General features: G+C 56.0%; 1 protein-coding gene and 1 long non-coding RNA gene across 2 annotated transcripts; both read right to left on the bottom strand.

The window, feature by feature from the left end:
* Window positions 1-1,955: 1,955 nt before the first annotated feature.
* LOC135316965 (uncharacterized) lies at window positions 1,956-7,658 on the bottom strand. Its single transcript, XR_010376146.1, has 3 exons — window positions 7,571-7,658; window positions 3,338-3,421; window positions 1,956-2,645 (listed from the first exon to the last, which is right to left on the bottom strand). It is a non-coding gene; the product is annotated as an uncharacterized LOC135316965 (long non-coding RNA).
* Window positions 7,659-13,971: 6,313 nt separating this feature from the next.
* OLFML3 (olfactomedin like 3) lies at window positions 13,972-16,393 on the bottom strand. The gene is made up of 3 exons (XM_064472433.1): window positions 16,222-16,393; window positions 15,486-15,771; window positions 13,972-15,034 (listed from the first exon to the last, which is right to left on the bottom strand). The coding sequence occupies exons 1-3, from the start codon at window positions 16,327-16,329 to the stop codon at window positions 14,250-14,252; spliced, it is 1,179 nt and encodes a 392-aa protein (XP_064328503.1). The 5' UTR covers window positions 16,330-16,393; the 3' UTR covers window positions 13,972-14,249.
* Window positions 16,394-16,668: the final 275 nt, after the last annotated feature.

Here is a 16,668-nt window from a genome sequence, read left to right as displayed (position 1 = left end):
TATGCTGTGCAAGTGCAAATATTTCCCTTTCGTCTAGAGAGCGATTATAACTCACAAAAGGAGCTGAGCCTGGCACAAGAGCCATCCCAGGATTAGTTAAGTTGCTTTCTTGCTCCTCACTTTCCAAGCTACTCTTACCCGTATAATAGTAACTCACAGAGAAGTTTAAATTATTGCCAAGCAGAGTAAGGAGGAGCACCACAGGGCCACGTCCCACGGGAGAGTTTGCCGTCGTGGGACTCGGGCTCCTCTGAACCTCACGGCAGAAGCAAATTTCCCTTGCCAGGGGAGGACGCCTGCTGCCCTCAGCCCTGCGCGGAGCCAAGTGGCGGCTCAAGGGCCTGATGCGCCGTGCCAGGCCGACAGCAGCGCGCCGGCGGCAGCGGGGAGGCAGCCGGAGGCACCTCCTGGTGCGCGGCTGCCGCGCAGGGACGCGCTCGCAAACCAAGTACTGGCTACTGGCCACTTTGCAAAGGCTGCGAGCAGCCACAAAAGAAGAGACTATTTTATTTTGAGTACTGCAAGCAAAATAAACACACATGAGCGTTCCCAGACCTAAATTTTAGTCTCACAGTCTCCAATTTCACAGAACAATGACTGACTGCGGGAAGAGTAAGAGACACTGAAGTGAGGGCTGCCACTTAATGACTGCTAGTTTAATGATGGGGTGATGGGGACATGGAGAAGTGAAATCCCATGGGCCCATTGCACTGCTTATTACAAGGGGTCAGAGGGCTGAGGAACCGTCCCAGCCAAGTGCTCTCCCACTGATTTGAGAGCAAAATAACTTGGAATATGGGAAAAAAGTGAAAAACGCCAAAGAGTAGCAGGTTTCAGCCACAGTGAAGCTCTGCTTTCTGCACTGTGAAGGAAGCTGGGATGGGAAAGAAGCAACTGTTTTTGCCTATGGCCCCAGCCCCCTTGTCCCGGGGTCAGCGAGGGGCTCTGAGCACAGAGCTTGCTCGGGGCGGCAGCCGCTCCCAAGCATGCTTGAGACGCCAGCCCACGCGCCAGCATCGTGTCCGTAGCTGCCCTGCTGCGCCTGGGGCTTTTGCAGAACTGTTGCTGTTGAAACCAAGCACCGAGCAGTGGCCCAGTGCCGTGACTGGTGCTCACCAGTGTGAGGTCCGTAATGAATCATGTCTCCGATGGCCCCTCTCGGAACAGTCCCACGGCCTCCAAACATTTACAGTATCAGGCACGCAGATGCTTGGCAAGGTGTCCCGAGGCTATGCTGTTGGGAATGTCAGTAGCAGCTACCGGCCGCACAGAAAAGCCTTCACCTCCTCTGCACATTGCACAGAGCTGCCTTTTCAGTCAAATCAAGAGCGTCGTCCTTGCCAAAGGTATTGCTGGGATGAAACGGGCTGTTCCGCTGCTCCGCTCGGTAAGTGGCCCGGTTCAGCTGGTGCGCTGAAAGATGGGAGGATGATTGCATCGCTCTGAGCCGGGTTCGGTCCAAAGTTGAGCCCCGAACCCTTCCTGGCGTGTATCAGATGGTTCACTCAGCATCGCTGCCGGCAGCAGAGACGCTCTGCCCGCGCTCACGCAAGCCGTGTCTCCCTTCCACCCTCCCGGCCAGCTGGGGGTCCCGCGTCACTGCAGGAGGGACGTGAAACATATTTCCCTTTTCAGTGGAGCAGCGTACACAGGTTCCGCTGGCGCTTTCTCTAATATTGGCTTCCAAGATGATTGCATTAGTGTGTGATTATTTTTTTTCATACATCAGCAACACATAGTTTGGCAAAGAGAAGAATCTTGTCATAACAGTTTGTATTTATTCTCCAAAAGCGGCTTTTAATTTCTAATTATCGAGTGCTACTCACAGGTAGGCAAATCACAAAAAAAAAGAAAAAAAAGAAAAAAAAGAAAAAAAAGAAAAAAAAGCCAGTGAGAAAGAAAACAACTGGGGGTTTTTAGGCTTTGGGTTTTAAGAAATAAACGAACATGCTCTGTAATTATCTTAGAAAACCTTTTATTTACACATAATTCTTGAGTAGCCTGTAAAGAGTATGTAATCACGTATACCCACTCCCTTACACATGCCTATCCTGCTTCAGTCTTTAGTCCAAGTGGCTTCAGTACAGATACTTTCGTCTTCACTTATGAGGTAATTAAACAAATAGCTCGTCTGAGAAAAGTACAGCCCCATTCCTTGAGATCCTTATCTCAGTTCTCTAGTTCTAGTTTTTAATTTTTTTCACTTTTGTTATTTGCCCTCTTAATTGTCTCTCTAATCTAGCAGTCCTAGAGTTCTTGGTCTCATTTTGCCAGAGGTTTTCTGCCCCAGGGCCCTGATCATTCTCCTTGCCATTAAGATCACGTATATCAATACCACTGCGCACTTATTTAAATGCTGGGTCAGGGCTGTAATTTCTAGTTATAAGGCATCACGCAAGGATGACCTCCCGGGGACTAGAAGCTCTGTTTGTCATTTATAGGGTCTCAGCTCCGAGATGCACACAGGCGGTTGCTCTGCTGTCGCTGCGCGCCGGGCTGGGGTGCGTGGCCCGGGCAGCGGCCGCCCCACACTGCTGCAGCTGGCACGGGTCCCGGTGATCTCCAGCACGCCGTGCCCAGGAAACGGCAGCGTCAGCGAGGTGGGGACCCCTCAGAGGGCAGGCTTGCTTTCGGGGGGTGTCTCGCTGCAATAAAGGAGCAACACCAGTCACTGCTGGAGCTGCCCCTTGCTCACGTGCCCTCTGGGAGGGCGCAGTCCCGAGATGTTTTGTCTTGGACCAAAGGTCTCATGGTGAATGCGAACACACTCAGCACCTGAGTGCTACAAACAGACAGGGAAGAAGTATTTTTTTCCTTTCATGCTGGTGTTTGTTTTTTTTTTTTAACGTCTCCACAGCAAAAAATAGCTAGCCTTCATTTTGCAATAAAAGGTTAACATAGTCTGCTTTTTTTGCCGTGGTGAGCATCGCCCCAAAATCAGGGTTGTCAAGAGGCCAGTGCTGCAGGTGAGCCTGGGAGAAGTGGAGTTTGGCTCTTCTTAGAAAATCTGGATCTTAGTTGATGTGCCAGAGGCATCCTGGTAGCTCTGCTTGGCTTACAGACCTCTGCAGTCTGCCTTCAACAGTAGTTTTACTTGAATGTTCAAGAAATGTTTTTGTTTGCCCCTGGACTTTTGTCAAAGATAATTTGTAATTACATTTTACAGCTCTATTTTTATATCTATTTTAAGACAGTGAGTTAGTCATGCAAATATAATTATGTATCTTATGTTCCCGTGTCATTTGTAATTAAAAACATGGAATTTAAAGCACATATATTTCAAAAATACAGTGTAGGCTTATGTTAAAAATGCAGTTCATTAAAGCTAATAAAGTACCTCAGAATGGGTCAAGGCAAATCCAGAGCATGTTCCGTTGCCGTGGGAACAGCCAGCACCAAAGCCAAGTGCAGATGCGGTAACCTGCAGCATCAGAAATAACAGGCAAAAATGCGATTAGGCGAGAAAGTGCCCCCAAACCCAGAGCGGCCGTTTCCCGTCTCCTCCCGTCTGCGGGTGCCAGGCGCACCGCCATCCCCGCGGTCCTTCCCGGGGCTGGAGGAGCTGCGGGATCCTGGCGCTGCCGTGGGCTCGGGGCAGGGTGGGGACGGGGCGCGGCAGCCGGGAGGGGCTGCGGGCACAGGCCATCGGCGCTTTGCTGGGGCAGGGCACTGCCGGACCCCCGGCAGGCAGGGGAAAGTCCCATAGCAAAGTGGTGATCGGAAGATGTGACCCAGTCATCAAATTCATATATGTGAATACTTTCTGGGCTGTTAATTGCTTCCAAAGCGGAAGGCTATTCTAATCTGCCGCTAGCAACGGCACATCCCTCTCCATTTCAAATCGCCTGCGAAGATGAGGGTTTCTTCACTGCCAGGAGGGACAGAGCGGAAGTGAAGTAATTTTTTAATTAAGTTAGTTTGCTGGTGTTACTCTTGGATAGCTTACAGAAATGAAGGAGGATTTTGCTCATTGCACTTCTGATTTCCTCCTGAGGCCCATGACCGCCCTGGCTACCCCTCCAGCCCCGGGCACCCTCCAAGTCTCCCCCTCCCACCTCCAGCAGCCTCGCTTTCTGCACCAGCCCGGCAGGGGCTTTGGTCCCACAGGGCTGGTTCTGCACCACAGGACCCCCGGCCGGCTCAGCGCTGCACAGTGCAGCATGTCTGCTCCAGAGGCTGCTGTACCAGGCACAGCAATTCAGTGCTTGCGCTTGGGTGCGGCCCCGGCCTGCTGGAGACGAATTAATGCAGTTTTTCTAGGACATAATCCTTGGAGAAACCAGGAGGACCTTTCTGCCTGTTGTGTAACCTCGGCTTTATCTAATGAACCTCTAATTGCTGTACACTGTGTGCGTTCTGCAGGGCTGCCGAGCCTCTGCCTGCCCCCCTCTGACGGCGCTGGCCCCCGGCCCTTGTGCCGTGAGCGCAGAGGGATTTTTTCCCTTCCTGCCTCATGCCAGCAGGGTCCCAAACACGAGGAGGAGGGAGTCTACTGCAGCCCCCGGGGCGGCAGAGGACTCTTCTCCTCAGGCACCCATGGTGCTGGGCTGCAAGGCTGGAGCACCTGCGGTGCCTCAGGACCGGCCAAGCGCTGTCCTGGGAGAGGGGACCCAGCTGCTTCAGGCTCCTGTGCACGGACATAGCTGCTGCCTAGCACAATGCCCAGCTGCCCAAAGCCTCAACACACTTCACAAACCCATCGGGGGATGAAGCAGCAGAAGTGGCATGTCTCTGCAGACTCATGTAGGAATGGGTTCGTGGATTCACGCTGTGCCCTCCCTGGCCCCAGAGGGAGGGCAGCACTTCTCCCTCCTGCAGTCTCAACATGAAAAAATCACCAAGCCCCTAAACAGCATTGTGCAAACAGAGGCCAAGGTTGGTTGTATTCCAGAGAAATGGGCTGGTGCTGGCATGGGAGAGGGTCCTTCCAAGCTCATCGCTCCAAGGCGATGCCACCAGCGAGGGCTGGAGCTCTTGGACGCTGCTGCGCTAAGGGAGCGTCCAACATCGTTCTGCTGAGTTGGGTATTCAAAAGCCTCCACAGCAACATCTCCTACCCCACAGCACTCGTGGCCACTGCAGCAAGTCACGAAACACCTCAACCCAGAGCTGTCCCACGGCAACCACCAGCCGCCGCCGCACGACACCAGCCGTGCCAGATGGAGGCAGCAGTTCCAGCAGTTTCTTTGGATCCCTTGCTCTGAAACAAAGGATGGCTTAAGATGTTCATGGTGCGGGATGAGCTCTCTCTGGCTTGCTGCGGAGGGTGATGGTGCTGGGGCTGCGAGGCGGCCAGGCTGGCACTGCCTTCTTCTCATAAGCAAGCAAAGATGTCAGAAATGCTGAAGGAGGTCTTCACTATTTTCTGTCATAAGTCCATAGTACTTAAAAATCAAGCTCCTTTCTGAAGCTCGGGATTTGTCTGCTGTGTGCAAATGATCAGTAAGAAATAAGATGTTTTCCACAGCACGCACAGTCCCAGCAGCAATGGGTATTTGTGCTGCCAGAAGCAGGATTGTCAGAAGTCAGCAAAAGGCATCCTTCAGGACAAACCACAGTTGGCTAGAGACTGATTTAATAAGGTTTTCTTTAGCCAGAGGAAGAATTAAAATGTGAGAATTGAAATCTGAAATGCCCTCCTTCCCACCCCAAACAGTGTTGCCTCTGCCCAGCAAAGGTGCCTGACCTGTGCTCCAGGCAGAGAAGCCCATGACAGCAGCGAGGCCATCTCGGCTGCATCTCTGCCCCGCGGCAAGCACGGGGGTGCGGGGGTGGCTGCAGCACCCGAGCCAGCCGGGGCCCCCACGCACCCCAGGAGGGCTTGCCTGTGGGTCCAGGTCTAATTCCAAAGGCCCTGGCAGACTTGATTTTTTCTCCCACAGTGAGAGTTCCCAGCAGCAGGCATGGAGCTGATGATGCAACGAAAATAATTATTTCCTAAAATTGTATGTTTCTCTAAGCCTGTGGAAGTGGCACTTGCAATGAAGGGAAAAATGGAAGAGCCAGCAATGCAAATCAGTGGCACATAATTGCCTGGTTTGCACAGCTGAACATCGCGGGGGGATACGGCACCGTCAATGCACGGCATGGTGACACTGCACCCCAGCTGTGCAAAATTTCATGGGCTGTATTGGTACTGATGCCTCTTGATTAAATTGCATTTCTTTCTTCATTTATTCTATAACAAGCTGAACATTTCAATTTCTGAGGCAAGCGTGGATCAGGAATGGAAGGAAGCAGGAGACGGGAGATGACACTGACATTGGAGGTGGCTCAGTTGGGGAAAACTGCTTTTCATTTAAAACCCTGCTTTCCTGAAAAACAGCACTCAAGGAAGAATTGAAAATTTAGAACAAAGTTGTGAGAAGCAATCTTTGGCAGGAGCTAGCTGCAAAGCACAGCTCTGATCTGTGACCTGTGTGCTTGGCTGTTAAGTGTCCTCCAGGTTGCAAAGCCTGAAGTAATTTTAGGTCAAAAGGGAATGAAAGCTAAAAGATGAGAATGACTGTAAAAGTCACGGGCTGGACTCCAACACTTGGCAAGGAGCAGATACCTGGAGATCAGGGACTGGATTTCCATTGCAAAATAATCGATGGATTAACATTTATTTCTGTGTTATCATTTTCCCCCTAGTGGCATATCTAATTACGTGTTAAAAATCTTGCTTTCCCATTCAGAGTTTGCCTGTCTGCCCCACCGCTACTACCCCATCCCTGCGGGTCCCCTGCCCAGTCCATCGCTGGCTAGTGGGCTCCTGCCGCCCCTCGCCACCGCTGCCTGGCAGGGGGCTCTGTCCCACTGCCCTGCCCCTCCTCGGTGCCTCCCTGAGCCCCCCGGGTGCCAGAGCTCTCCCCCCGCAGCAGCACTTCACCTTTATCTCTGCTTGCTCGTAGCCCTGGTCCCCCTCTGCCAGCCCGGGGCTGGGTGAGCTGCGAAGCACCGTTGCTCTAAATCAGTGCTAAAATATCTCTGCAGCCAGGAGAAGTTTATAGCTTGAATTAAGAGCTATTAAGCCTGTGAGCGCTGCTTCTTGGCAAAGGACGAAGAACAAAGCGTGCTGCTTTGGGGGACTGACGGATCAGCGGGGTGACCAAGTGCCCCCTGGGAGCAGAAGCTGGGATGCATCAGGGACACGCGTGTCCATGGGCTCTTGCAGGTGGGTCTGGGGAAGGACCCCGCTGCAGCACCGGCACCAGCGGGAAGGGCTGCACCGTGCACCCGCCTGCTCTGCTGGGGACGCCCTGGTGCAGCACCTCAGCTCCAAATCAGCCCCTGTAGCACAACGGGCCAGCTGCCCCTCAGCTCGCTGCACCCCTGCGCCAGACATCTGGTCTCCTCGGACAGACACTCCTCCAGTGGCTTTGCCTCATTGATTTAATCAGGCTTTTCATTTTTCCTTGCCTAGGCAATTCCATGGAAGTGTTAATGTCTTTGCATCATTTTCATTTCCAAGGGTTAGTAGGTAATTTTTGAGAAACCTGTTTAACTGAGCAATTAGTGAGTCAATAATACACTTCAGTGTTTTATCAGAAACAGAAAAATTGGTAATTTCTGTTTGTTTTGACCCTACCTCTGTAGTAATGGCAGCAATTTTCCGTAATAATCACAGTTACCATGGTTATATCTCCCTCCACGTTGTCAGACACCTGCAGCAGGAAGACACGGTCCCCGCATGAGCACAGCCAGGGGTGCTGCACTGGGGCGGGGTGGGGGCAGCTGCTCCGGCCCCCCACGGGGCCCTGCACCCTTGTGCCACCCCAGCGCCGGTGCCCCCGTGGGTGCTGGCTGGGCCGGGAGCCCCCCGGCAGATCAGGGCACCTGCCCCGCTCGTCCTTCCCTGGCTGGGCACCGGCAAGGCGAGGGGGGCTGGACGCCCCAAACGCGGTGTTTCACTGAGCCTCAGCCGGGGCGGGGGAGTTGGAGGCAAACAGCCAAACAAAACTTCATCTCGTGTTTCTTGCAGCCCACCCCCAGGCCGCAGCCAGCGCCAGGGCAAAGCGCTGGGGAGGGAAACCCAAGCCCTTCTTTGCACAGGGAGAATCGCTGCACCCCTCAGCATTTTTGCCTCAGGAGGATGTATTATTTAGAAAATTCAGATCTACTCCGGAAAGGCTCTGGGGACCTGATTTTCAGAGAGGAGAGAAATTAAAGAACTGCTTAGCTGAATAGCTGAGCTAGTATTTTTCTGTCCTCAGGAAACATCTTTCATAATAATAGAATTAGTAATAATAACACCCCAAAGAAAATCCTAGTGAAATCATGTAGACTACAGGATGCGTGAAATCCCTGGGATGGTATGAGCTGCCTGCGTGGGTCTTCTCATGTCAGCAATACCCTGGATATTGCTGGCTGGAGGCAGATACGTTACCGCAAATGGGAGCAACGCATGCAGAGTAATCCAGCTTGATCAAAGTGCTGAAACAACGGTGAATTCTAACAGTAAATGAAACTGTCCAGAAAACAGTGAAACTTTGTGTGTGTCACAAACCACAGCTCCTCTGACAGGGTTGTGAGCTCCGAAATTGAGACTTTTAGTCTTCCTGTCAAGAGGAAAGGAAGGAGCGGAAAGCCGAGCACCAGGAGGGGCCCAGGCATCCCTGCAAGGACCCCATAACTCTGCACAATCACCTTTTAAAAAAAATTTCAGTTTCTGTCCCTTCGTTTGAGCTGCAGCACAGCTCCGCCAACACAGCACAAGTGACGACGAGCGTGCGGGGGGCTGTGAGTGTTGCGGCGGGTCTGGGGGGGGCTGGTGGTGGGAGGCACGAGGGACAAGGGGCAGCTCTGAGCCACAGAGGGTACAGCAGGAGCCAGGTTTGGTGTTTGAGGAGGAAAAGCAGGGTTGGGAGAAGTGGGGGCATGCTGAACACAGCTGCACACAGCTGTGGTCCAACACGCTCACCCTTAAATCTCTCATCATCCTCCTCCTCCTCGTCTCCCCCAGGCAGAAATGGCTGCGGATGAGGGAACCCGCAGGTATGCTCCCCCTGCCCCTGGTTGGGCCTCCCAGCGCAGGTGAGGGACATCCCTGCAAATGGAGAAGCCTCCCAGAAAAGCCTCCCCTGGCGCCTTCTGGTTCCCACCCCTGCAGCCCCGCCGCTGCACCCGCACCCCTGGGCAAGCCATCAAACTGCCTTGTAGAGCCCTGAGCTCACTGAGGATGGGGAAGTCAGAAAGAGCACAGAGCTGTGATTAAGGACACATTTTAAAATCCCTGTTATTAGTCAGAAGATCCCGCTTTCAGAGGAAGGAGACTATCTCCATTTCAGGAGGCAATGGCCGGCTGACCCCAGTCTCAGCAGTGCTCGCAAGAGGTGGATTTAGCTCCAGCCCAGCCCACACTGACACAAAGCCACAGGCCTGAGCTCTCCCTCTCTGCAACAAAGCGCCAAGCAAACATTCCTGGTGAGTTTGGTTTTACTTATTCTCTATTTTCATTAGAAAGTGCAAAGGACCGTAAGCTAGCTGCTGCCACCGCGTGTCCCTCTTAGCTCTTCTGAGATCATCTCAAGCTCCAGTGTCCTCCCACTTCTGCTGCAAAGTCCTGGACAAAGTGCTTTGTTGCCTCCCAGTTCATGTGTGACGAGTTAGACCTCAACCAGATGTTAAGTGGGCAGAAATATCTATTTGAAGTTAAAAGCCTGTGATTACACTTGCCAACCAGCCATTAAGAAAGTGAAATTATCCTCCCGTTTTTGTTTCAATACAATAGGATCATTATAATACACTTGTTTAAGTTGCCTGCTTTTAATTTGAGTTCCCTGGTTTCTAATACTACATGCAGAACTTCCACGTTATCAATAGCTCCTGTGAGCTGGAAAAGTCAGGGACAAAAAAAAAAAAGCCAATATACTTGAGAATTAGAAGACGAAAAAAATAGCCAGAAGGTCTTGCTTTCTCTTTCCTACTGTTAGTACAACTTCTCAATTTACTTTATCAGATTGCTTTCCAAAAAGAAGTGTTTTTCAAGAGAAGCAGAGATGAAAGGGATTATTACTCACAGAGGTTCTTCTTTAAAGAGATAAAATATTTGGCAATTAAAGTACAAGGAGCTGCAGACTCACAAGGAAAGCAGTGACTTCACTGGAGCAGTCACATTAGCATATTTTCCACTAACCCCTCATTACGGAAAGTGATAACACCGCTGTGAAGCGCTGCCGTGGCAGAGGGGCTGCCCTGCCCGCTGCCCAGCCACAGCAGCCCGCGGAGGGGGCACAGGGCCACGAGCCATCTCGTGCTGCAGCCACAGGCGGCCGCGACCACAGCTCCGGGAGTGGGGGGCACGGGAAAGGGGCAGCCCTTGCCCCAGAGCCCCCTCCAGCAGGCGGCTGAATGGGACCGCGCGCTTGGAAATGATGGCTCGGATGAGATGGTCTCCAGAGGTCCCGTCCAACCCCTACCTTTCTGTTTATAACAACCTTCTGCGGGGGAAAGGGTCTGTCTGTCCGGTACCCTTCCCACGGCTGAACTGGAACGAGGTGGAGTCTCCGCCGTCGGTGACCTTGAAGACGAGGCTGAATTTTCTTGAAAATCTGTTGGTTCAGAGGGAATGGCTGGGAGGGAAGAGACCTGGGCAGCCCTGAGCCTGGGGCGGTGCACAGCACCTGGGACCAGCCACAAATCAACAAAAAGCCCCGTTCCCACACAGGGCAGAGGGGCGCGAGGCAGCACCACGGGGGGTCCCGGCACCCCGCAGGGCCGGCGGGCACTGCCCCCACCGGGCAGCCCCGGCACGGCCGAGGGGCTGACCTGGGCACTGGTGCAGCCCGGGCAGGGCAGCGCGTGGGGCTGGCGGGGGCAGTTGACACCTATTAGGGCACTCAGGGCCCTGACAGTCCCCCCAGCTGTGGCACAACCTTTGCTTTCTCCTAACGGGGTTGATAAATATTTAAACAAGAAAAAAAGAAATCAATAAACCGTAGCAGGAGACGAACTCCTATGTTTGCAAGAAGCAAAGCCTGTGCGGTGCCTGGTGGGGGTGGCTGGTGGGGTTGGGGCAGGAGCCCGCAGCAGGTGGGGGAGCAGGTGCGCATTTCCATCCCACAGTAAATACGAATGCCCATCCCAAACCTCTGCTGCTCTTCTCTTTTGTGAATAACCCTCTCTTCTGTGGGTTAATAGGCAGGCAAGCCGCTCAGATAGGCTTCCTCTGAGGTCTCTCACTCTGCGCAGTCGTCTTTAAAGCTGGATGACGGCAGAGACTCGTGTCCAGCGGGACGAGAAGGTGCCGAGCTGGGCTGACCCCATCCTGGGAGGCAGCGCGGGGCTGAGCCACGGGTCCTGCTACCCGCACCCGTGTCACAGCTCCCGGTGAGGGCAGCTGCCCTGCGGGAGCCGGGGCTCGCTGGGGTTTGCTCGGCCCCCGCAGGCTCCCGGCGGCCGCACGGGACCGCGGCGAGGGAGCTGCCTCTCTTCGCCCGAGCCGCCTTCAGCCAGCTCGGAGTTGAACCACTTTTAATGATCAAGCATGTGATTTTTGTCTAAGTATTTATCAGCAAATGAAGATAATGCTGTTCTGCTTTATGGGAGTTATTCCAAGGATTAATTAGTTGACGTTTCTTGAAGTACTTTGAAGATGTGGAGTGCTAGATAAGTGCTGCGCTTTATAAGCCGATCAGGCACTGCAGCTATTTTTCCATTTTGCTTCTCATTCCCAGAGAGTTTGTGCAAAACAAATTCCACGTGAGCATGTGGTAACTGCGGGCGCTCGTCACGCTGGGGCTTTGCGGGGTGGCAGCAGGCGCCCCCGCCTGCCCTCGTACCTGCGATTTCCCGTGCTAGTAAAGATGTCCCAAAGGAGAGAAGCCGGACCCTCCTGGCACTCACAGGGGCCCCGCCGCAGCCCCACTTCCCCACCCCGCGGCACCCCGGTCCCTGAGACGCGTCCCTGCCGGCACAGGCGGCAGCGGTCACCCAGAGCAGGTGGCGGCATTTGGGGGTACAGCAAAAGACACCCCCCATCCCTGCGTCCAGGGGTGTGAGCCAGGGCTGACAGTGAGCCAGCGGGGGCTGCACCTCCCGGGCAGCCCGTGTAGAGAGAAATCTGTTTTCCTGCTGCTTCATGAGCAGTTTTCTGGCAGTGAGCAAAGCGCAGGGTCTCAGCTCTCGTAGAAGGAATGCGCGTGTCCTTTTGGACGGGCTGACCTTTGCGTCTGCTCCTGGCTGTTCCCGGCAGCTGGGGCTCCCAAGGGGGACCCCGAGCAGCGCAGGCCAGCCGCCCAGCTACGTGGGCTTCGTAGCTCTGCCAAGACGAAGCCTAATGAGCGAGATTTTCTAAAGAGATTAAAATACTTGATGAACACGTGATGCTTAGCACAAGCAGGACTCTGGCAACGGCTGCCAGTGGCTGTACCCCCATCCCACTCATGCCAAGGCGAGCACCGGTGTCTCAGGAGAGCGAGTGCCAGATTTTGCATGACTTGTTTCAGCTTAGAAGATGGTTTCTGGTGCAAAATCATTACTGCCCCGTCAATTTTAATTCAAGCTACAGAAAGCATCGGCATAATTATTTACAATTGTGCAATTTCTGAAAATTATATTTCTGCTACCATAGGTATTGATCTTGAAAAGGGTTATAAATTAACTTGACAGTTCACATAGTCCTTCACACTTGGATAATTTCTCTGCTTGACTTGCACTGTGTGTTGAACTTTCAGCACCATCCAATTACAGTCATTCAAAGTGTGTATTTAAACATTTTTCTTGCGCAACCAAAAGATATTTTAATTATAATACAGAAGAACTTGAAGCAGACATCAAGTCACCTCCGCATCGCAGGACAGCTTGCCTCGAGGTGGGTGTCGGGGGATGCCGAAGGCCCAGCTTTACGGCAATGTGGAGGTGGCATGGCTGTGCCGGACCTCCTGGAGGGCAGGTGGCCCCAGGAGAGCCCAAACACCTGGCAGCTGTGCTCCCCGTGGGGCTGGCACCCCTCCAGGGCTCCGGGCAGCTCCGGGGCCCTCGGGGGCCCTGAGCCGGTGCAGGCGGGATGCGACCCCCGCTTGGCCAGACCGCTCGTGGCTTCACACGGTCAGCGTTAGTCCCCAGAGCCCGTCTCTGATGGGAAAAAGGGATGCTTAATGGCACCGTAATTCAGCCCCAGTGCTCGCAGGACACTGTGACAGGAACAAACCACAGGAAATCCAGGTTTCTGGGGGGACCAACGGCACGTCTGGCCAGAAATGGGCCACATCCTGCACGCTTCAGGGGTGCGGTGCAAGAGGCCCCTGTCGGACAGTCGCCGCTGGGTGACACGGTGGGGACTGGCAGGACGTGGCGCGGCGGCCGCGGGGGCTCTGCCTGCGCCCAGCAGGTGCCTGCTGCAGCCCCGGCCCTGGCCTTGGGGACAGGGCTCCCGAGCCCTGCCGGTGCCGGAGCTGCCAGCCCGAGGGGCTCCCAGCCCCTGTCCTGCCCCCGCTCCCCTGGGGTGCTGCCCCTGCGGGGCCATGCGGGGACTCGGTGCCGGTGAAACAGGGACGGGAAGGGGCTCAGGGGAACCAGGGCCTTATGTAAAGGGTTTGTGGCAAGCCTGTGGCTGCAGGGGTAAGGCGACCGTGCTTCATTAGACATGAACTCGGAAAATCAGCAACATCTGGTGCCTGCTGGCTAGGACGCCCCCCCAGCAGGGGAGGAAAATCTCCAGTTGTCCTCTCAGATTAAAGGATTTTCCTGTTTGCTCACAGTTTTGTACATGCAAAACAGGCTGGCCCTGGCCAGGCTCCAAGGTCCACTCACTGCAGCAGAAGCCTGCCCAAAGGCCCAACATATGTCCCTGCCCAAAGCCCCAGCCCAATCCCCCAGCCCAGACCCCCAGCCCAAGGAGCCGTCTGTGCTCACCGCTCTGGCCAGCCCTGCACGGACACCCCACCCTTGGGAAGTGTCTTTTGGGGTGACTCTGGGGCAGTGTGGAGCTCACGGCTCTGGCAGCCTGGCCCCAGCACCCCGCGCTCCCCCCAAGCAGGTGGCTGCAGGTCGCTGCATAGTATTTATTCATTATATCACAGAGAAGAAAATCTCATTAAATTAGTCCAGGTTTCTGCAGGGTGGTCCTGGGCAGGGAGGCCTGGTGCCTGTGGGTGGGGGGTGGCCAGGGGTGGGGGGACGGGTCCAGCATTTCATCATTTCACAGTGGTGGGAGACAGGGAGCCGTCCCATGCTGGGGGCGGCTGTGCCCCATGGGGCAGCATGGGCAGAGCCGCGCTTGCCCGGGCGAGGGGGCTGGGCTTGCGGGGCTGCCCTGCAATGGCCTCTCAGACCTCCAGCTTCTTCTTCATCTCCATGCGGTAGATAATCTGGTAGCCATCGTCCCAGGCGTAGATCTGCCGCTCCTGGGGGTTGTACTTCATGCTGGAGTGGGAGCCGTAGCGCTTGGGGAAGTAGACGAGGGAGGCGTCCTCGGGGGCCAGCGTGCCGCTGACGTCGAAGACGCACTGCACACGGGAGCGGCTGGGCAGGCGGGTGTTGTAGACCACGTGCAGTGCCCCGCACACCACGAAGGCAGCCTCGGCGTTCTCCCGCGGGCATGGCGTGTCCCACATCTGCTCGATGTCCAGCGAGGTGGGGTCCAGCTTGGCCAGGCATATGTTCTTCTCGTCCTCCTTGGTGGCGTAGATGGCCCAGAGCCCCTCCTCGTCCGCTGCCACCTCGATGTAGGTGAAAGGGGAGAGCCCAAAGACGGGAATCTGCTCCTCAGCTGGGAACACTGAGCTGTCCACCACCGTCTTGTTGGCCAGGTTGAACTTGATCACCTGGAAGGAGCCCTGCTGGCGGATGTAGTAGAGGTGCCCATTGTAGACAAGGTGCCCGGTGCCCACCCAGGGGTAGGGCAGCTTGATGCGGGAGGCCTTGCGGGTGGCAGAGAAGAGGGTGAACTCCCGCATGCGGGGGAAGACATACACGGTGTCGTTGGCAGTGCCATCGAAGACGTAGATCTTCTCGGAGTTCCCTGCAACATCCTTGGTCCAGAGTCCCGAGGTGCTGCCGAAACGCTTCAGGATCTTCATGGCTCTGACGCTCGCGATGGTGTCGCTGCAGTCTGCAAGAGTGGGGCAGCAGTGAAAGCCTGGAAGCCACTGGGCCCTGCAGCAGGGACTGCTCCCACCCTGCGTCACACAGGTCCCGCTGCATCCCGCCCCAGCCCTCAGGCAACTGCCTTGCACACTCGCTGCGCAGGTTGCGGTGCTGTCCCTGGTGGCATTGAGAAGTCCCCTTGTGTGCCCACGCTGTGGGCAGGGGAGGCCACCCTCACCCCGGCCCTGCCCCAAGGGCTTTGGAGAAGCCCAAGGCTCTGGCCTGGGGCTTGGATGTGGTTCCCAGGTAGCTGCAGGGACACGGGGTTCTGTGCCAGAGACATCTGAGAGATGCCCTGCTGGGACGTAATGCCACAGCGTGTCCCCGGGGCAGACTTGGATGTGGGTGGGCTGGGAAGGCCCTGGGTGACCCCGCACCCAGGACCGTCTCCCCAGGGAGCCATGGCAGCCCCTCACCTGTCAGCTTGGTGTACTTCTCATTCTTTCTTTGCTTGGCCGTGGCCACCTGCTTCTCCATCAGCGTCTCGTCCACCTCCACACAGGGCGGCGCAGGGTTCTGCGTCTCCAGGTAGTCCACCTCACGCTCCAGGCGGTCCACACGCACTGCCACGCTCTCTGCCTCTGACCGCATCGCTTCCCGCTCCTTCTCTGCCGTCTCAAGCATCCCCAGCACCTGGTTCTTGAAGTCCCGCAGCTCCGTGGAGTAGCGGCTGCTCTGGTCGTGCCACTGTGAGATCCTCTCCTGGGGCAGCCAAGGGGACACTGAGGTCTCCACACTTCTCAGCCCGTCCGCGGCAGCCATCCCACTGCCTGCGCGTGGCCGTGGGAGCCCCTGGGGCCACACGGCACCGCAACCCTGGTGCTTGTTTCTCTGGGTCCCATCCTGCCACGCTCCTGCACCTGCGATGCTTCTGCGCCCACGATGCTCCCAGCCCCGCGATGCCCCCAGCCCCGCGATGCCCCCACGGTGCTCCCACTCCCGTCACGCTCCCGCGCCTGCAATGCTCATGCTGGGCTCTGTGGGCTGTGGTGAGGTGGGGGGCCGGGGCACCCCACAGCAGCTCTGCTCTGCCCCGATCCCCAGCTCCGCCTCACCCCAGGCCTGCTCCCAGCCCTGCCGGCCGCCAGGGAGGAAGGGCCCGGGAGCCCTGTGGCAGGGCAAAGTGGGGCGAAGTGGGGCCCGGGACCCTACCTCCAGGAGGGTGAGGCGCCGCTCCACGTACTCCATGAACTGCTGCTGCTGGGCGCGGAGGGCCCCGGCGAGGAGCGGCAGGAGGATCAAGCAGCGCCAGGGCCCCATGGCCGTCGGAGAGTGCAGTCTCCACCTCAGTGCTCAGGAATGCTCCTTATTAAATCCAGATGTGAAGAGGGAGGAGAGGCTGCTCCTTCCCCGCAGGCCAGCCCCAGGCGCATTAACCCCTTCGCACCCTGGCGGGTGCCCATACTGGCCCCACACGGCGGCAGCAAGCTGGGGGGCTGAGGCGGGAGCCTGGGGACGTGCTGCTGCTGGCGCGCGTGGGGTGCGGGGTGCAGGGTGGCTGCAGCAGCCCCAGGCAGCAAGGGAAGGATGCATCCTCTGGTGCTGCGGACAGCATGAGTCACAGCGTGGGGCCAAGCTCGGCCTGGTGCCCCGGCTCCC

The sequence above is a fragment of the Phalacrocorax carbo genome, chromosome 23, assembly GCF_963921805.1.
Source record: "Phalacrocorax carbo chromosome 23, bPhaCar2.1, whole genome shotgun sequence".
Lineage (NCBI taxonomy): Eukaryota > Metazoa > Chordata > Aves > Suliformes > Phalacrocoracidae > Phalacrocorax > Phalacrocorax carbo.
The sequence above is the reverse complement of the archived record's forward strand: the minus strand, read 5'-3'. Positions and strand labels throughout refer to the sequence as shown.